The sequence below is a fragment of the Coenobita brevimanus genome, chromosome 94 (genome assembly GCF_032717465.1).
Source record: "Coenobita brevimanus isolate Jiangsu-jjx chromosome 94, ASM3271746v2, whole genome shotgun sequence".
NCBI lineage: Eukaryota > Metazoa > Arthropoda > Malacostraca > Decapoda > Coenobitidae > Coenobita > Coenobita brevimanus.
The window spans coordinates 21,643,334-21,665,837 of NC_137047.1; the positions used below are offsets into that span (position 1 = coordinate 21,643,334).

Genomic DNA, 22,504 nt, shown 5'->3' on the forward strand with positions numbered 1-22,504 from the left:
CGTGCAGCTGGTGTGATGGTATGTGGAACGGAGCTGAAGGCTGCTGCTGAGAAGTTTGCAAGGCTTCACGACGCCCTAGACTTCAAGGCATCCGAGGGTTGGCTCTTCGCATTCAAGTTGCGACATGGCCTTACTAACCGTAAAGCACATGGCGAAGCATTGGACGCTAACGAGGATGGAGTTGACGAGTTTCGGCACAAGGTGAAAGGCTTGATCGACAGGGAGGGCCTCACTCTCGGTCAAGTCTATAACGCAGACGAAACTGGCCTATTCTATCGCTCGCTGCCAACGAACACTCTAGCCGATGAGACGGAGAAGCGTGTACCTGGCCGCAAGCTTTCTAAGGAACGGATATCTGCTTTGTGTTGTGCCAGTGCTAACGGCATGCACCGGCTTAAGCCCGTTATTGTTGGCCGTGCAAAGCAGCCTCGGTGCCTTCGTGGGGTGATGGATGTCCTTCCTGTCGTATGGTACCATTCTTTGAAAGCATGGTTCACAGCTGTGATTTTCAAGGACTGGTTTCACCGTCACTTCATCAAGGAGGTCATCCAGTACCAGACGAAGACACTGGGAATCCCTCGCGACCAGGTAAAGGCTCTCCTTCTGCTCGACAATGCACCTGCCCACCCGTGCGACAAGGACTTGGTTGCTGAGAATGGCCGTATTAGGTGCATGTTTCTGCCACCTAATACGACTGCTCTCATTCAACCCATGGACCAAGGAGTGATCGTGGCAACAAAGCGCCTGTACCGTCGGAAGTTCCTGGACGAGGTGATGGTTGTTCTCGAGGACGCAGACGAGCGCAGGGAAGGACGTGACACTCGAGGCAAGCGGACTTTGGAAAACCTTTGCCGCTACAACATCAAGTCTGCGCTGTACAACTGGGCTAGTGCATGGAAGGAAGTCCCTGTGAAAACTCTTGAAAATGGTTGGTCTCGTCTGCTTATCGGAACAGATGTGGAGTACAATTTTCTGGGTTTTGACGTGGATGACTTCCATGCACGGCTACGTTCGCACGGCTACGTTGTTGATGTGGACGATGTACGTGAGTGGTTGGACGACGACGAGGGCGATCCTGGGTATCAGACGTTGTCTGATATCGAGATCGCGTCTTTGGTTGCTGGTGTCAGTCCCGAACTTGAAGATTCCAACGACGAAGGCGACGATGATGCGGACTCCTCTCAGCAGGACACTATTCCAGCCATCCCCAAGCTGAGTGCACTCTGGGAAGATCTAGAGTTCGTCCTAGACTACCTGGAACACCCGGACTGCAACAGGGAGATGGGGCCCTTGGGACTCATGGAGGAAGTGCTTGCTTTCCGGCAGCGCATCATCAATCGCCAGAATCGTCGGTCCTTGCGTCAGTCAACGATTGACAGTTTTTTCAGGCCCGTGACCCCCGCTGTGCCAAGCCCTGGCTCCACTCCGTTGCCTCCCCAAGACAGGCCCTCATGCTCCGAGCCACAGCCCAGCACATCAGCTACAGTGGAGTCACCGCTCGATGTGAGTTTGCGGCTTTCGTCAGAGTCTTCTGTAGTCGGTACGCCATCACCACGACCCAGCGATGCACCCCTTGGTTGCCTGCCAGTGATACTCTCGGACTCTGACAGTGAATAAACAGCAAGAACTTCTCCACTAGACCACACGGGAATTTTGAGTGTTGTGCAGTGAAAAAAACGGTGTGTTGTGTTAAGGTTTTCGAAATGAGAGAAAAGACTCAGTGGAAACAAAATTTAACGTATCTAACCTTCTTTGTTTTGGCTTTGGAAAATAAAAAAAAAATTGGGAAAAGTTAATGTGCAACACGAAATTAAAATGGAACATTATTTGGACTAAAGTGAACACTGTGAAGAGAACGGACTTCTGTGTGTTATTGACTAAGTTCAGTGCAAGACTTCAGGAAGAGTGTAGTGCAAGTGCTTCAGGAAATCGTTCTTACTGTCAGAGTCCGAGAGGAGGCGGTTATTCATCGAGGTGGCCAGGGACTTGCTGTAAGTAGCCAGAATGTTTCATATTGTACTTTTTTCCATACTATACTTACCAGAATGTTTCATACTGTACTTTTTTCCATACTATACTTACCTCATGCATGTGCAGTAGGAATGTGTTTTTCAGAGTTAGGCTAGGTTAGGGTCCATAAGTACCAGAATGTTTATTAATGTATGAACATACTTCTAAACCCTCATTTTATGTTTCTTTTGCATTTATTTCAGTCATTTATGTGCCTTATTGGTGTGATTTGGGTCTTAAATAGGTGCTATGCATGTCCAGAGGGAGTTGTATAGGTGTTTCTCTGAGTTAGGGTCCATAAGCTGGGGCCCAATATCCAGACGAAACCAATAACCGAACCTACCGATGGCTCTATTGATCTGGATATTGGAGGGATTACTGTATATATATATATATATATATATATATATATATATATATATGTTTGTGTGTGTATATACTGTATATATGTATGTATGTATGTATATATATACTGTATATATATATATATATATATATATATACACACTCAACCCTCCGCTATCACGGGTTCCGCTATAGCGTATCTCGCTATCACGCCTATATAAAAAACTACCCACATACCTTTATCATGCACTAAATGCCTGCTATCACGCACTGCAAATGTTTGCAATTTTCAAAATGGCCAGGCTCCAGTGCTTCGCCCAGCCAACAAAAGCTTCAGTCTGTGATTGGTCGTGTGACGTCAGCGCCAGCCGAGCGCTGATTGGCCGCCCGACCGAGTCTCCTGCCCGCCAAACCATTCAAGTGTGCGCCCTCACACCGTGAACAGTGTTAGCGAGAACAATAACCATTTTTATGATAAGACCATGGCCAACGTACCCCCTCCCCGTCCGCCTACCATCACCCAACATAATGCTGTGGCACCTGGCAGGGAAATAAAGAAGAGGAAGAACCTAAGTTATGCAGATAAACTGGAAATGTGAAACTTGTAGAGAATGGTGAGACCAAGCAAAGTGTGAGGAAGAAACATAACATCAATGAATAAACTGTGAGGGGTATTTATAAGAATCATGATCACATCATAAAACATGCTCATTTTTAGACTATTGTATATTGATATGTGATACAAAAAAGGTATCTTAGGGGTAAATACTGAGGTCATGGGACCAATTAGAATTATTACCATAAGTTCTTCAATTCGGCTATCACGGTTTTGGCTATAGCGCAGCCATAACAGGACCAATTGGGAGTGATAGCCGAGGGTTGAGTGTATACATACACAAAAATCATTAAAGACTAAGGCATAGCCATTGTTCACTAAACAGATGTTTAACCATGCACCTACAATCTGGTTCCATAAAAGATCACATGATTCAACATCACAAATCAATAAACAGACAAGTTTTAATAAAATACTAACATAATCAAAAAATGCCTTGACCACGTCAGACTACAACTTGCAGAAGCACTTCTCATACGTGAAAAGACACCGGCCATAAACAACCAAACTACTGGACAAGACCATACCCTTAAATTGTTCAAACACACAAAGACCCGACCACAACCAGCGACAGTTGCCAATGACCATCCCACACACAGTAACACAACTGGCAACACTACACAGCCACAAACACCCACTCACTCATACAACCTTTGCAGTCAGCCATGTAGCTCATAGCTGACTACACCTATAAGGTTTGTCTCTTTTATCCATACATTTTTAACTGTAGCTCATAGCTGACTACACCTATAAGGTTTGGCTCCTTTATCTATCCACTTTTAATTGTACACTTTTATCAGTCGATGTTGTACAGTACATGTCGTATCTGTACAATGTATGTATCGTATAGGTATATGTTGTATATTTCAGATGTTTTATAGTGTATTGTATCTATCTTTACAGTTGCTGAGGATGTGTAAGGATACACGAAATGTCCTATGAAAAATAAATAAATAAAATACAGCTAGTGATGACATGGATCTGGGACATATTGTCTACAACCTGAATCGTAATGTCAAACAGTGTGTATGAAAACCCAAAAAGATAAACAGAGAAATAGTGAACAATGGCTATGCCTTGATCTTTAACGATTTTTGTATAAAAGAAAACATTCTACCTAAGTATACTTACATATATATATATATATATAAGTATATTTAGGCAGAATATATATATATATATATATATATATATTTATATATATACAGTAAACCCTCATTATACGATGGGGTTCCGTTCCTGAAAACCCCATCGTATAGCAATCCCATTATAACATGGAGTCAATGGGGATACATTCCCAAACGTGCCTAAACTCTCACATACACACACCTTAGCACTCACATACATGAAATATCCTTATGTTTAAACATTTAAAGTAACACATTAATAGTGAATAAAGAGAAAAAAGCATGAAAACTACAGTATACAGTAGATCTTACCTTTACTGAAGCAAGCAACGGTTGTTTATGTGGTTCCTAGACAATTCGCCATGAAGTCGACAATTCGTTGTTATAATATGGACGTTCCCCGTCAGGACAGTTCCCCGTCATTCTATAAATATACTTATTATTGATTAACTGATACTTTAATAACTAATTCTCAGGGGGATCTATCAAAGTCTATTTTCATTCAGTAGCATTGGCTTTGGATATCATTTGTAAGTTGCACTTTTAGACAGTAATTAACTTGTTTCTACCTTGCTGTAGTTGTCTTTTAATTATGTTCTAGCATCACCCACAGCTGTTTTCATTAATTTCCATTGGTACTACATCCTGGGTATATTTTAAAATGACTTTGAAGAGGTACAAGTACAGTACTAAAAAACTAGTGTACTTCCTAAATAAACTGCTATGAAAATAAATTATGATGAGGGTTGCAGGTATGCCAGGTGAAGCAGGTGAGTCAGGTGGGGCTGTGAAGTGGAGAGAGAGAGAGGCGGCTGGTGAGTCAGGTAGGGCGGTGGAGGACGGTGGTGGGCCTCTAGGTCACTATTGGCGCGTTGTGTGGGGGGAGGTGGGTCGCGTACTGATGGAAAATGGCGTTTTTAAGCCACTTCTTGCCTCTACCTCGTGTTTTGTGGGGTAAACTTGCGCATTCAGGGTTTTTCGTTATGATTTTTGGTCACTCGCGCACAATGCGATTCGCTCACTGTGATGACGCGCACTGGGCGAGCCTGCTGTGTATATATATATATAGGTATACTGTATATATATTTATATGTTTATATATATTTATATACAGTGGATTCTCAAATTTCGACAGTTAAGAATTCGATGAACCAAATTTTGATGCAAAGTTGCGTATTTCGATGCTCTCAGGGCCAGACTCCAACCAAAACAAGCAAAGATAATATTTTTGATGGGAACGAAAATGCTAGAGGTGAAGGGTAATTGTAAGAAAAAGTATGAGCCTAACCTAATATTGTATGTGACATGTGCTCTCAGGGCAAGACTCCGACCAAAACAAGCAAAGATAATAGTTTTGATGCAAACCATAATGCTAGAAGTGAAGGAAAATTAAAAGAAAATGTATGAGCCTAACGTAATATCGTATGTGACGTGTCAAGAAGAGAATGAAAATCAACATCATTTATTCATATGTGGAGCACATGATGATAAGGTTCTGAGACAATTCACCGTCAAGTCAATTTGCTGTCAGATAATTCCCCGTCAAAACATGGACGATTTCCCGTTAGGACAATTCGCATTCTGGACTATTCCCCGTCATTCTATAAATATACTTACAGTATTATTAATTAATTAGTACTTTAATAACTCAAAGAGATAACAAGAGAAATTAAGGGAAAAAATCTATCTGTCTATAGCCCAATGCCCTAATCCTGCAAAGGGTGGCCACAGACAAAACGCCTCCAAGTCGCTCTGTCACCCACCATTTGACTACCCTCCCCCCAGCACACTCCCCCCTCCCTCATATACCTCTCAACTCCATCCCTCCACCTCATCCTTGGTCTACCCCTCCCTCTCCCTTCCACCACCTCACCTACATACACCCTCTTAGTCAGTCTTTCATTCTCCATTCTCTCCACATGTCCAAACCACCTCAGTGTATTTCTCCTAATCTTCTCAACCACATCCACATCCACCCCACAACGTTCCTTCACTTCTTCATTTGTCAACCTGTCCCTCCATGTCACTCCACATGCTCCTCTCAAGTAACTCATTTCCACTGCTCTCACTCTTGACTTGTTCCCCTCTTGCAATTTCCATGCCTCGCTTCCATACTTCAGGGTAGGGATCACAATACTGTCATGCAATGACGTCTTAACTTCCATACTCACCTCCCTATTTCTCATCACTGCTTTCAGTGAACCAACAACCTTCCTTCCCTGCTGTACCCTTTCACGCATTTCATCCCCCAACGTTCCATCCCTACTCATCACACTACCTAAATACTTGAATGCACTCACATTCTCCATACCCTCACCATCTAACCTCACTTTACATTCTGTGACTTCATTCCTCTCAAACACCATAACTTTACTCTTGTTTACATTAACTTTGATTCCTCTTCCTACACTCTGTCCCAAATTCATTCACCAAACCTTGCAACTCCCATTCATCTTCATTCAACAATGCTGTATCATCAGCAGACAGCAACACCAGAATCTTCCAAATCTCACCCTCATTCATTAGAGCCACCCCCACATCCACTGCCCAACCTTGCACCTCCTTTACAACCCCATCCATGTATATATTAAACAGCCATGGAGACATCACACAACCCTGTTTCAGTCCCACATTGAGATTAAAAAAACTCACTCAGCTTACCATCTACTCCCACCGTAGCCCTAGCTCCTTCGTACATACTCTTCACAGCACTCAACAATTTCCCCTTCACTCCATATATTCTTAATACCTTCCACATACCTTGCCTATCTACTCTGTCATAAGCTTTCTCCAAGTCCATGAAGGCAGCATAAACTTTCTTTCCCTTCTGTAGATACTTCTCCACTAAACATCTTAGAACAAATATCTGATCTACACACCCTTTTCCCTTCCTAAATCCCCCTTGTTCTTCTCCAACTGGCTCCTCTGACATATGCCTATCCCTGTCAATGAGTATTCTACCATATATTTTTCCAGTCACACTAAGAAGGCAAATACCCCTTTGGTTATCACATACGTCTCTCTCCCCTTTTCGTTTTGTATAAAGGAACAGTTATACCTGATTTCCAGTCCTCTGGGACCCTTCCCTCTTCCCAAGCCAATCTACACAACTTCCATATCCACTCCACAACAATCTCACCCCCATATCTCAGCATTTCACCACACACACTATCAATTCTTGGGGCCTTTCCCATCTTGATTTCTTCATCGCTTCCACTACTTCTGCCCTACTGATCTCTTCCTCCCTCCACTTATCTCCTCTTCTCCCAGCCATTCCCCAACCACTTATACTCTCACTGCTCTCACTCTCTACATTCAACAAATCCTCAAAGTGCTCCTTCCATTTCCTCAGTTTTTCTCTCCTCCACCAACAATCTATTATTCCTGTCTTTCACTCCCCTACTATTTCCCCTTTCACACTGCCATACTTTCTTTACCTCCTTCCAAAACAATTTCTTACTCTCCCTCCATTTCACACTCAGATTCCTCCCAAATTCTTCATCCACTTTCTTCTTACTTTCCTTCACCAGTTTCTTCATCTCCCTTCTCCTGCTCACATATACCTCTCTCTCCTCTCTCATCTTCTCCCCTACCACTACTCGCCAACCATTCACCATATGCCTTCTTCTTTTGTTCCACAGCTCGTTTTACCTCATCATTCCACCATGCTGTCCCTTGCACATCCTTGCAACTCCTCCTCACTCCACAAACCACCTCACATGCTACGCCTATCTCTTCTGTGAATATCTTACATCTTCCACCCTTTCCATCTTCTCTAACTCATACCTTCCCAATCTTTCTTCCACTATGCTCTTATACTCTTCCATTTTCTCACTATCTTGCAACTTCTCCACTCTTCTCACAGGAGCTGTTTCCTCCTGCCTTCCCCTTCGTCTCTTCAACCATTTTCTTTGCAGGTTTACGTTGGCCATCACTAAGTGATGGTCCGAGACTCCATTCCCCCACCCTCTCCACACTCTTGCATCCAACAATCGATAATAGAAATACTAAAACAAAATGAATTACACGTGTTAGCAAATACAGTAGGCAGAATACTGAAATGAAGAGAAGTACAGTCATTATGAATAAAAGGAGCAACGTAGAAATGAACAATAGAGACAGAAAAAAAAAAAAGGTCTTGTTGTTTAAGGACAAGAGCTCCCAGATGGGAGTAGGCACCACCAACAACAAGCCATGTGCAAGGTGATGTTCTGTTGTCGGCAGCCATCTTGCGACTGTCCTGCCAGCAGCCAGCCCTCTACAGCCAAGTTCCGCACTTTCAGCCTGTACCTTCCACGTGTGGACATGCATTTCACTGCAATTTAGTTATATGTATTTTCTTTGTATTTTTGTCGCAACTTACCTGTTTCAAGATGGCAAGCACGAGTGGTTCTTTGGGTAGCAGTGGTAATGTACAAGAGCAGCCTGGCACCTCTAAATCTTTGCAGCCAAAGGTGAAATGGCAATACAGGAAGGGCAAAAATACACCAAGTATGCACTTGCTGACAGCATGGCAATACAATGCAAAACTACACTTACTTAACTGCAATTATAGTTCATAAAGTTTACAGGGGGTGTGGGCAAAAAATCATGAGATTACGTAATTAGGTTCGGAGGTCCCGGATCCAAACTAATTTTTCCCATAAGTTCAGTTTAAATTTTGATTATTTGAATTTTGCGGTGATTTTTAGATACCCATGCCCATCGAAATTCGAAAATCCACTATATATATATATATATATATATATATATATATATATATATATATATATATTTATATTATATATATATATATATATATATATATATATATATATATATTATATATGCAGTAGGGCCCCCATTTATGCAACAATTTGGTGGACAAGCAAGCACACATAAATGGAAGCACCGGCCTTATTGGAAGAATGGAGTTTGGTGGACAGACCATCCCCACTTTAATTTGTTAGACTTGTGATTACCTATTATATTCATACTCACATGGACATTAATACTCATCCATTATAAAGAACAATGGTATTTATTCAAACTAAGGTACAGTAATAAACAAAGAACAATGTACAAATGGTTGTTTACCGTAATTCTGCTGAGTTATAGGGGAGGGTGGGATTCTGTTGCTATGGGCAAGGTTACTGCTCATCCTCTTCCTCACTATTGCTATCACCTAACACTGCCCCAGAGCACCTCTTTTCATCCGTAGAGTGATACTCTTACGTTTTCCTCCTCAACTTAGCGGCATAATAGCAGCCAAATGATATGCAACTCAGACTGTGTGAAAATAAGCAAAATTTTTGCGACCGGCAAACAATCACGAGGTCAGTGGAGGGGAAGCCAGGGGCAGACTGAGCACTATGTTCAAATGGTGGGAGCAGCAGAATACTGCCCAACTCTGAAACTGACTCACAAGCTGCGCAATAGCTACTTGCAGCCAGCTAACGACAACTCCAGTCATCCACTAGTGATGGGCGATGCTCACTTTTTCCGGTAATCGATTATTTTGATTACTTTTGTGGTCAATAATCGATTAGTAATTGATTATTTTTGATTACTTTTACCTTAAAATAGATATTCCATGAATATATTGGTAGAGAATAAAGTATAAAATTTTATGATCTTCGGTGAACTCTCTCTCTCTCTCTCTCTCTCAGCCTGACACCAGCCAGGCCACCACAGCCTCGCATAAAATGATGGAGTGTAGTAATACAGTACTGTACATAGTGCATTACCATATGTACTCACCAAGTGCTGGCATCGATGGGGAGAAACAGCACAGGGAGGCTTGCACATGTAAATGCATAATATCATTTCTCCCTGAATATAGGCCCATATGTGTAGCGAGCCAAATAGAATGAGTTAATTTCGCATAAATGGAGAAATGCATAGACTGAACACGCATAAATGGGGACCCTACTATATATATATATATATATATATATATATATATATATATATATATATACACACACACACACACACACACACACACACACACACACACACACACACACACACACACACACACACACACACACACACACACACACACACACACACACACACACATTCTCTAATATAAACTCTCAGTTATCCATCAGTGCAATAGCCAGCGTAATGCAATAGCCAGCACAGCTATCTTGGCTCTGTTAAAGCCTTATCCTGCTAAATTATGCAACATCCGGCACTGAAATGGAATGTAACCAGTGGTCCAGTGCAATATCCCACGTTGAGGTGTCTTAACCAGCTCGTAAGTGGTAGCCGACCAGCGAAGCTCATGAGCCAGTGGAAACACCCACTACGTGCCAGCCGATCAGAATCCATTGTGGGCGTAGCTCATCCAGTGCACCAAGAATTCAGCTCACCCACATTCTCGCCCAGCGATGTTGTAGAGTCAAGATGTGCCTGTATGTTCCGCTCTGCTGATTATGCAGTCGCAAAACCCTGGTGCCTTGACTAACTCTTTGGTGTCCTGTGTTCAATCTCCTACACTGTATTGTACTGTAAAGCCAGTGGCCTGTCAGTGCTCATGTCCTAATGCTCAGTTGTGATTGTTAAACTACCCCTGTGTTCTGTTGTATACTGTACGGTTAACAAGTGCAAGCTCCCAGTGCTGTTTCTCCCCATCGATGCCAGCACTTGGTGAGTACATATGGTAATGCACTATGTACTGTATCATTAGTGTATTGTTTTTATATACAGTACGTAGTTTTCATCTTTTGCTCATGGTAAAGTTTTTAGGGTAGAGGACTGAGACGGATAGAATTACAATATTTAGCTCAGTGTCGAATGTTGAACCGGATATGCAGTATCCGGTGTTTCGTGTTATTTGGCATAGGGCTTGGCTGAACTACAATGGATAATTGAGGGTTTACAGTATATATAATTAATAGATTTATGTATTTGTTATACAGTGTATGTGCTGGGTATATAAATATATTGTTAATATATTTTCTGGTGAGTATACAAGCATATACAAGCTCCTATTGGCATTCTTAGAAGCTACAAAGGGGGGGGGGGTATATGCTCCCTGTGCCCTCTCCATGGCTGCACCAATGGTCTATTGTGTGTGCATGTGAGTTCTGTTTCCTGTAGGAGTGCTGTGTGTACATCATGGTCATGAAGATTTGTTTTTTTCTGGGTGTGCATAAAGTGTGTGTCAATGTTGTGGGTGTAGTGCTTGTGCTTAGGAACTGAGTTGTGATTTCTGTGGTTGTGTGAGTGGAGGGGGTGGGGGGAGTTGTGTTTGGTGTGACAGGAGGAGTGTTTGTGGATGCAATACGCCTGTCATACACCAGTATGCAGTGGTGTTGTCTGGTAGTTGTTGGTGTAGTACATGTGATGTGGATCCATTCTCTGCAGGAAATGCGTTGAACAGATCCAAATGGTTTTCTTGCGCATATGATATGTAGAGAGCAAACTGGGCATATGTATTGTGTACGGGGCCCAAGATTTCTCTCAAAGTCTCTCACTAGTGTGGGAAGTAAGGAAATGACTGCCAGATAGTGGTGTCCCATAATATAAAAAGTAACTGGGAGCAGCTGCCCCCATGCAGGAGATGTCTTCCTGCCAGGCTGGACAGGGGTCTTCCTTGCATGATGCAGAGCAAGATAAGGAAGTTTTGTTCCCAGGCAGGGGTCACAACTTCTTTTAGCCCAGGGCATCAGGAAGGGTCCTTTCCATTGTATGCAGCAGAGGGCACAAATAGTATACAATATTTACCTATATTGAGCATAGTGTTGCTTACTTTATGCAGTGGAACTCATTTGATTTATGTGAAGTATGGTACCTTTTACAAGGTAGTTCATATACTACTGTATGTATATATATATATATATATATATATATATACTGTATGTATGTATATATATAATGTATTACAGTAATTCTGTGTTGTAGGGATGGACTACTGATTAATGCATGCGTTGATTAGGAACTGTAACGTATGAAAAGGGATATGGGACTTACACATTGACTGAGTCATTCCTGCAATACATGAGAACTGGGGTGCATAATACATGAACAGTCCTGTACTGTATACGTAGTACAGCATAATACTTAATAGTTTGGCATTATTCTAAGGTAGGAGTCATAAACATATAGTAAATAATAACTGGTTTCACAGGTCCTACCCATACTGCAATCACTGCTTCATAAATTTGGAGAAGCATTGGTTCCTCTGCTTGACCAAGCACCCCCTGATGCAAACAAGTTCTCTTCAAGCCTTAGAGGGAAATTCAGGCAGATTCCTTCAGTAGTTCCACTAATAAAAGCTGGTATGTGTTAAGATTAGTCAGCTAATATAATACAAAAGTGAATAATTCATCATCAGCAGCAGCATCACCGTCATTGTCATTGTCATCTTCATCGTCATCTGGACCTCCTTTCCCACCCTTGGGTGGGGTGAGGAGTAGCAACATCCAGACAACCCAAGTTTGCCAAGTTCAATGGGCCATGCTTCCATTTACCCATCATTCAAGCCCCTGGAATCCTGGCTCTGTCTGAAGTGAATAAACTATGTATAACAAGCTTTTTGTGTGAAGACCTGTGCTTTTCTCCTCTTGACTTTATCCAGTCTCATTTTGGTCACTGCTGTGTTGCATTAGATTTCATTACTGTCACTATACTTCTGTGAAATCTGAAAATATGCCTTCAACCCTCCTCCTTAATGATATTTATAACCAGTAGACTGGCTGCCAAACAAAGTCTCTTAAATCATCTTGATTACTATGTTAAATCAGACCTCTGAAATGCTTTGTTTTGAAAGCAGGCATTTTAAATTGAACATACTTTAAACTCTGGTATACTTCGATTTAGTACAGTACATACAATAGCTATTTCCATCAGAATTTGTGACTTTCATATCTCAACTTCATGGAAAAGTACGGTGTCTCTTCAGAAAGTATCCGACCCTAAGCTCAAAAAAAATAAATAGCTAACTTGTTGAGCTAGGACACTAATCCCCCTCAAAGTAGGCCCCTTCTGACTTGACACATGTAGCCCAGCATTCATTACAGTGCCTGAAACATTTTTCATAGTCGGTTTTCAGTATCCTGCAGGCACTTCATCACATTCGTCATGATCTCTTTTCTCATCGTAGATCAGAAACTCGTCAGCAGTTTTGCGCTTGGGGAATTACCAGAAGGCGCACGGAGCCATGTCTGGTGAGTAGGGAGCCTACCAGACCTGCGGGATGTTGTGCTTGGCCCAAAATTCCTGAATCAGTTAAGAAGAATGGCCACTGGCATTGTCATGGCGCTGCTTCCAACTTGCCACTCTCCATAGGTCTAGTCTCTTGGCTGAACTGCGTCAGGAAGACGATGGATAATGTCAGGGTAGCAATGTTTGTTGACTCTCTGACCTTCTGGTGTGTATTTGTGATGCACAATGCCACAGTACCTGTAATCGAGAATAGCTGTCAACATGTCAATGCATTTTACCTTGCCGCAGACCTGTTGTGCTGCTTTTGGCTGAGGTGACTGTGCATGCATCCATTGGGACAACTGTGCTTTGGTTTCTGGGTCTTACTTGTACACCCAAGTCTCACCACCAGCGATAACAGTCTACAGGAAGTCTGGTTCGCGATTTGCACACTAGTATGCCTTGAGCAACATTCATCTCAGAAAAGAGATCGTGACTAATGCAACAAAGCACCAGCAAGAGATTCTGAAAACCAACTTAGAAAAATGTTTCAGGCAGTGGAAAGAATGCTGGGCTATGTGTGTCAAGTCAAAAAAGGCAAACTTTGAAGGGGATTAGTGTCCTAACTCAACAGGTTAGCTGTTTAATTTTTTAAAGCCTAAGGTCGGATACTTTCTGAACAAACCTTGTACATTATTAAGTACAATCACAATTGCCTCCTGTCTCTAGAGTCTAGACCATGCTCTAGTAACTGTGATGAATCCTTGGACTTGGCTATACTCAACTTGTGACGGCTTTGTGAAGAGGTCAGTTGTTTTTCACGCTTAGTGATTTTATTATTTGCTATATTCAACTCATGACGGCTTTGTGAAGAGATCAGTTGTTTTTCACGCATAGTGATTTTACCACCAAGCTAACAGTGCACATCACATGGGTATTTTCTCGACAGCTACATTTATGACTCAAAGTTTTCTCTCACATCGTGCTTGGAAGCCACCTGACGTTGAGATTTTGTGGCATCACAGCTGTTATAATGCCTAAGGTGGACCCAGCTGTACCTTCCGCTTGTAGTAATGAATGGGGAAATGATAGATGAGGAAATAGTGACTGGGGAGATGGTACGAAGTATCAGCCAATAAAATCATAAGGAAGGCATATCTTGTTGCGATGAAGTAACGTAAGTATAATACTCATTGGATGAAAATGTTGATGATTGAGATGATTGGGTTGGTTGCAAGAACTATTGATTTCAGTAGAATTTTTAATTGACCTAAAAATACAGTGTGGTTCTTGAACAGATTTATATGTTTTGAAACAAGCAGGTAGTGTTGCACAGAAATTCCCAACCTTAGGACATATTAGACATAATGTAGACAGTTTTCAGAATACAGTAAAACCTCTATATGATGAACTAATTGGGGCCCAAGCCATTCAGAAAAAGTGAAATTCCGATATAAGCTACATCCGGACTTTCCTCTCCTAACCTGGACTTTTTCTGATATATCACATGTTAGTCCAGATAGTACCACTGGCTTTTAAACTGTTTTCACCACCATTGCAGTACTATACTGTATTATACATTCACTACAGTATTCGAAAGAGGGGAAAGGTGAGACATCCGAGAGCAGCACTACATCAAGTGAGTGGACGGTGAGTGCCCCCACCTATCACCATATACTGTACATATTATACCACTTGAATATTGTAGTGAATGTACTGTACTGAATTATACATTCGCTACAATATTCAAATGGTATAATATATATGTGGTGGTAAGTAGAGGTGCTCACCATCACTCACTTAATGTAGTGCTGCTCTCGGGTGTCTGCCCTTTCCCCTCTTCCTTCCATCCTCTTCTGTCTTTCTTTCTGTCGTTTTTTCCTCATCCTTATGCCCATGGGTGACTGTACAGTCCCCTTTCTTTCTTTCATTCTTTCCTCTTCCTTCTTCCTATGGGCGACTCTACACTGAGTGACAAGCCATGAATGGTTTCCTGTACACCAGGAAACTATTTCCTACACTGGGTGGTATCAATATAACCAAATTATGGCACCTGGTGGTTTAGTGGGTAATTAAGGAGCTCCAGTCAGACTGAACCTATGTAAGTTTATATCCAAAGGGTGGTTGGGGTTTATTTCTCATGTAATGACATGCAGGGATGAGTGAGGCTAGTCACTCTCATCTTAAATGTCAGGACCAATTTGCATTGCCCCAGGCTCCTATGCTTCTCTTGGGGCAACATAGGATTGGATGATGGATGGATATAATATTATAATACTACTATACAGTACACTGATAAACATGTCTTTAATTTACCTTATTGTGGTAAACATAGCTGAAGTGGTCAGGGAGTAGACTGTAACACCAGTCAAACAGGGCAGTACTCCGAAGGTGGATGGAAAGCTGATGACAGGGAGAGCTGGAGCTCCCATTTCATCAGCCCTGGGGACTAGTTCCTGACCATCCCCCTTTGCTGTACTTTTTCAGTGTTTCAGTAACAGAGAGTAGGCCAGCATACTCTCCAATACAAATTTCTCTAACTCAACTCCAAACTATATGCACATTACACACTACATTTCCTATTCAAAATTTTGGAAAAATGGCATCTTTTAACCAAGCCTTGGAGACCCTAGGGAGAGGGGGGGGGATCAAAAATTCCCCCACCATCCGCCCCTCTCCACGTGACGACCCAGCGAGATGCCTGGAACCACTGTCGGACTAACTTCTTCTTCATTTCTGCAATATTTGCGACCTTTCCTCTAACTTTCGCTCTGTTGAGCAGCACCTCTCCTCCTCTAAACCTCACCTTCTCTTCTTAACTCCTGATTTCTCCAGGACAGGAGGCCCTAGCCCTGTGACAGGAGTGCCCCCGCACCCCTGATCCATGTAGGAGCACAGGAAGTGCCCGACATGGCTGCCTGACGAAAGGAGTCACCTCTGGCTCGCCCCACTGTCCTGGTGTTAGAGCAAGGTGCCACTCTTTCCAGCTCTCTCCTTAGAAGGCTAGAGTCTCTCCTCCTACAGGCTCCCCACCTGAATCCGGACCAGACGAGGTGCCCCCAAGGCCCGGAATCCAGTCCCTGCAGCCCTGGCCACCCCAGACACTGACGGGCTCCGCCAGGACCAGAGGCCTGAGCCCTACCCTATCGGCCTCCCCCTGCAGCAGAGGCTGCAGTCCCCGGAGCCAATGGGACTCCCCAGGTGCTCGCCGAGGCCGAAGGGCCTCCGCCGACGCAAGCAGCCACAGTTCTCCCCTGACGGCCGCCCCGGACCGGGGTACAGGCCGCCCTACCTCGGCGGCACCCTCTTCCTGGCCGACCCTCGGGCCGGGCCTCCCCCAGACCCCAAAGACGACCAAAGGCCAACGGCGCACAGCCCCACTTCTGGCCTTCTTCGGGCCCAGTCCTGAGAGCCCTGCCTCCTGCAGGGCCGACGCGGCGAGAAAGCCACCCCAGATGCCGCCCCATTACTCCCAGACTAGTGGCAACTCCATGGGCCCCACTGTTCTGCACAGCTCCCTGGACGGCCCGCCTCCCATGCCTGGCCGCCACCTGGAGCTCCCTGCATAGGCCCTCTTCCCCGTGGGCCATGGTCCTCCCCTCTCTGTCAGAACTGTGAGTGACAGTCTCGGATTATATACATTCCCAGTGTTGTTCCCCCCCCCCCTCTTTTTTCAGTGAACTGCCAGTGAACCGTATTCCTGTGTTCCTCTCCCCTATCCCCATACGCGGCACCCCCCCCCCCTTGCTGACAAGTCAAGCCCCTGTGAATCACGTGCAGAGTGTATAACCCTGGACCTGTGTTGAACCCCCCCCCCCACGCGTGGACAGGACGGACGAACTCGTATCACTTACGTAACAGCAATATCTCAGTACTGGGTCCTCCCCCTCCTCTCCTCCTTGCCCCTGGCCCGGGCCCACAGAGAGAAACCCTCCCTATCCTCAGTAAGCCCCTCGCCCCCCCACTTCCCCCCAATGTGACCTGCGGTATACTCTCGACTTGTGTGACGTGTATATAGAGGCTAAGTTGGCTAGGGACTGCTGTACATGTCACGTGGAGATGATGTATTAGCTAGGACCTGTCTATGTCACGCGAGCACCTGGGCTTAAGAGCTGTCCCTGTGGATATACCTGGTTGTGTTGTATGTAAACCTCTCTGTGTTGATATATTATTTATATTGGCGACATGTTGCCTGTGATACTGTGAGGAAATAACCTAGATGTGAGACAAAGATGCTGAACCAGGTGGACAGTGATTCAGACCAATATCAGTGTAAGGCATTGTGTAATTTCGACTCTGGTCATAGAATATTGTGTGTAATTGTTTCTCTATTAATATATTGGTGTATTTGTTCACTCGAGGTGTTTGTGTTTCCCTTCCTTGCTAGTGCTGACCCGGTCAGGAATTAAGGACCCAGAGTTGCACCGTGACTGGACCCGAGAAGTCAGGACACAGAACACGCTGCATAACAATATATATATATATATGAAGCAATCCACTCTGCCTTCACTGTCATGGTGTCCCTCACACCACAACACAACTTACCTCATATGAACCTTCAAGAGAAGATATGTGAGCACCTGGCAGAACTACCCTAATTCCTGTAGTTTATCGAGTTTACATCCAGATGAACCTTGAGTCACAACAGCAGCAAAATAATACTGTATATATTTGTATGGTAATTAACCCATGGAGAGTGATAATGGTTCCTTAGGTAACTATTGCCAGGTGACTTGCTGGCCGAAATTTAGTCTTACAGAATTGAATGAAACGCCATCATCGTCTTGGAAGTGTTTGCGCGCATCAGGCTGTATATATATATATATATATATATATATATATATATATATATATATATATATATATATATATATATATATATATATATATATATATAATATATATATATATATATATATATATATATATATATAGTAATCCCTCTAATATCCGAATGCCCAATATCTGAACATCCCCACTAACCGGACATAATCGTCCTGGGATCCATTATTCCCAAAATGGGCCAAAAACCGCAAAAAATTCGAAAAAAATCTGACTTTTTTCTCACCCGTTATTTGAAATTGCCGCCTGGTGCCAAACAGCTGTTACACCATGGTCCCTTCAACCCTTCCTTCCTCCCCCCTCTCCCCTCCCCTGTCAGGGTTGCCATTTGGTATTTTTCATTACCAAGTGTGTGCCAATTTGTTAATGAAAAATTCGTTTGGTAATGAATCAGAATAATGCATTACCAAATGGATTTTTCACATGTATGAGGATACACAGGATGGAGATGGTGGATTACTTGCTCTCTCTGATTAATCTGTTAGCCTACATATCGTGAAAATAATCAACATGGTGTTAATTATTAGGAGAGTGATTACATGTATTTCCACTTGTATATATAATTAGTGATGAATAAATACTAGCTTTACGAATTTGGTAATGAAAAGTTAAATTTGTTAATGAAAGTTGAGGAGATTGGTAATGTGGCCGTTGCAATCTGGCAACACTGTTACCCTGCCATCATCAACAGTCGCAGTTTAACTCCGATCGAGAGCAGATGCTCATAGCAGCGCAAACCACAGGTGCTTGTTTTTTGTGAATAAACAGTGAATAAACTGCAATACCTTGCCACTAGAACACACAGGAATTTACAGTGTTGTGCAGTGTTAAGAAATTAGAATTTCGAGTGCAGAGGATTAAGGGGAGTAGACTGTAGCACCAGTCGAGCAGGGCAGTACTCCCGAGGTGGATGGAAAGCTGATGACAGGGAGTGCTGGAGCTCCCGTTTCATCAGCCCTCAGGACTAGTTCCTGACCATCCCCCTTTGCTGAACTTTTTCAGTGTCTCAGTTACACAGAGAGTAGGCCAGCATGCTCTCCAGTACAAATTTCTCTAACTGTCTTCACCAAACTACATGCACAGTACACACTACACTTCCTATTCAAAATTCACCAAAAATGGCGTCAATTCACCCAGCCTCGGAGTCCCCAGGGGGGGGGACCATAATTGCCCCCGCCATCTGCCCCTCTCCCGGTGACGACTCGAGGTGCCTGGAACCACTGTCTGACTCTCTTCTTCTTCATTTCTGCAACATTCGTGGCCTTTCATCTAATTTTTGCTCTGTTGAGCACCACCTCTCCTCCTCTAAACCTCACCTTCTTTTTCTAACGGAGACTCAGCTGTCTGAGGCAACTGACAGCAAACCCTTTTCTGTATCCTCCTACTTTCTCTATACTCATTTCAAAGCCAAAGGTGGCTGTTGTGTATACATACGCAACGACTTATCTTGCTCTTGTGTTCCTGAACTTGAATCTTCTGAATTCTCCACACTCTGGCTTCGGCTTTCCTGTCATTCTCTGACTAAATATATCTGTGCTGTTTACTTATCCCCTAATTCTACTGACTATCAAAAATTCTTCGACTATCTTACTTCTACGATGGAACACATTCTGTCCATTTCTCCTTTCTCTGAAATCTCCATTCTTGGAGATTTCAATGTTCACCACCACCTTTGGCTCTCCTCTCCTTTCACGGATCCACCTGGTGAACAAGCCTACATCTTTTCTATCCTTAATGACCTAGAGCAGCTTGTACAGCACCCTACCCGTATCCCTGACCGCCTTGGAGAGAGCTCCAGCATACTTGACCTCTTCCTCACAACTAATCCTTCTGCTTACTCTGTTAATCTTTTCTCTCCGTTGGGCTCCTCCGATCACAACCTTATTACCTTAACCTGTCCTATCACTCCGGTACGGCCTGTGGACCCTCTAGCGAAACGTCGTCTGTGGCATTTTGGAGCTGCGGACTGGGAGGCCCTCAGGCAGTGCTTCTTTGATTTTCCCTGGAATGATTATTGCTTCCATGGCCGTGAGCCATCTGAGTGTGCCTTGCGCATTACGGAGGTTATTCTCTCGGGCATGGAAGCATGCATTCCTTTCTCATATCCTTTGACTAACGCAAGAAAGCCTTGGTTTAATCACGCTTGTTCTAATGCTGTCCGCAACAAGGAGAAGGCCTACAAAAGGTACCGGAGCCAACCCACCCCTGAATCACATAATCTTTATGTTTCTGCCCGGAATCGTGCTAAGTCTGTTCTTCGCTCTACTAAAAATAATTTCATCCATACTAAATGCTCTCAACTCTCCAACTCGAATTCTTCCCGCTCCTTCTGACACCTTGCCAAAATCTTTCTAACAACTTTACCTCATCATCCTTCCCTCCTCTTTTCTACTCTGATGGTTCTGTAGCTATTTCTTCTACTGATAAAGCAGATCTCTTCGCACAGACTTTCTCCTCCAATTCCACCTTAGACGATTCCGGTGCTGTTCCTCCATCACTTCCCCCCACTGACTTCCTCATGGCTGACATTAAAATTTCTTCAGTTGATGTATTTTCTGCCATCACTGGCCTCAGTACTAACAAGGCATATGGGCCTGATGGGGTCCCTCCTGTTGTTCTCAAGAACTGTGCTTCTTTGCTTACACCCTGCCTAGGCAAACTATTTCGCCTTTGTCTGTCAACTTGTACCTTTCCTTCTTGCTGGAAGTTTGCTCTCATTCAGCCAGTCCCAAAGAAGGGTGACCACTCCCAACCCTCCAACTATCGTCCAATTGCTTTAACGTCCTGTATTTCAAAAGTTTTCGAGTCAATTCTTAATAGAAAAATTTTAAGGCATCTTTCCTAGCACAACCTTCTTTCCGATCGTCAGTATGGGTTCCGTCAGGGACGCTCCACTGGCGATCTTCTCACTTACCTTTCAGACTCCTGGTCATCCTCCTTTCGGGACTTTGGCGAAAGCTTTGCCATTGCACTTGACATCTCAAAGGCTTTCGATCGAGTCTGGCATAAATCTTTAATTTCCAAACTGCCCTCCTACGGTTTCTATCCTTCTATCTGTGCCTTCATCGCTAGCTTCCTTTCTGGTCGTTCTATAGCCGCTGTTGTAGACGGCCATCGTTCTTCTCCTAGATCTATCAACAGTGGTGTTCCTCAGGGCTCTGTCCTATCACCAACTCTCTTCCTTTTATTCATCAATGATCTTCTCTAAGCTGTACATCTAACCCCATCCACTCATACGCTGATGACTCCACCCTTCACCTTTCCATTCGGTTCCTGCAACGCCCATCTCAACAGTTACTTCAAGAAACAAGGGATGAGGCTATGGCACACCTAATGTCTGACTTGGCTCATATCTCTGACTGGGGTAAAAATAATATGGTTGTTATTGCATCTAAGACTCAGTTCTTACACCTATCAACCCGACAAAATCTTCCACAGGTATACCCACTAATGTTTAATAATATTCAGCTTAATCCTGCATCATCCTTGAACATGCTTGGGGTTTCATTTACTCGGGACTTATCTTGGAAAGATCATATTACATCTCTTGTAAAATCTGCTTCCAAGAGATTGGGTGTGCTAAGCTGACTCCGCTCTTTCTTTACCTCTGCACAATTGTTGACTCTATACAGGGGTTTTATCCGCCCCTGTGTGGAGTACAACTCTCATGTGTGGGGAGGCTCCCCACATACAGCTCTTCTCAATAGGGTGGAGTCAAAGGCTTTTCGTCTCATTAACTCTCCTCCTCTTACTGACTCCCTTCAACCTCTGTCTCTTCGCCGCACTGTTGCATCTTTATCTCTTTTCTATCGCTACTTTAATGGTCACTGCTCCTCTGAACTGTCTGCTTGCATTCCTCCACCTCTACGACGGGCGCGTAGCACCCGTCTGGCAGCAAACTCTCATCCCTTTTCTGTCCAACTCTCTAATGCAAGAGTTAACCGTTACTCCCAGTCTTTCATTTATGCAACAGGTCAGCTCTGGAACTGTCTCCCTCTGTCTGTATTTCCTGCTGCCTATGATCTCCAGTCTTTCAAACGTAGTGTGTCCAGGCATCTCAAAATGATCGGATCTTGAATTTGGCTCTCTATTGTATTTTGTTTTTCTCTTGGAGGGAACTGTTACTGCGGGCTCATGGCCTTTGGTTCCTTCTTCCTCGCATTATATAAAAAAAAAAAAAAAAAAAAAAAATGTGGACTGCAAACTGGCGGTTCAAACCAGTCCAGGAGCCAGGGACTTGTTAGTACCCAGAATGTTTAATATTGCAAAACCTCACCTCTAAAACCTCATTTTATGGTTCTTTTGCATTTTTTTCAGTCTTTTATGTCCCTTATTGGTGTGATTTGGGTCTTAAATAGGTGCAATGCATGTCCAGAGGGAGTTGTATAGGTGTTTTTCTGAGTTAGGGTCCATAAGTACAAGTCCATAA

General features: G+C 43.5%; 1 protein-coding gene across 1 annotated transcript in view; it reads left to right on the forward strand.

The window, feature by feature from the left end:
- Nucleotides 1-22,504, forward strand: part of LOC145412851 (pyridine nucleotide-disulfide oxidoreductase domain-containing protein 2-like) — a 181,972-nt gene that overhangs the window by 37,454 nt on the left and 122,014 nt on the right. Inside the window, exon 4 of the mRNA XM_080282651.1 lies at nucleotides 12,218-12,368. Coding sequence (XP_080138777.1) covers nucleotides 12,218-12,368 — 151 coding nt within the window. The remainder of the gene's footprint in view (nucleotides 1-12,217; nucleotides 12,369-22,504) is intronic.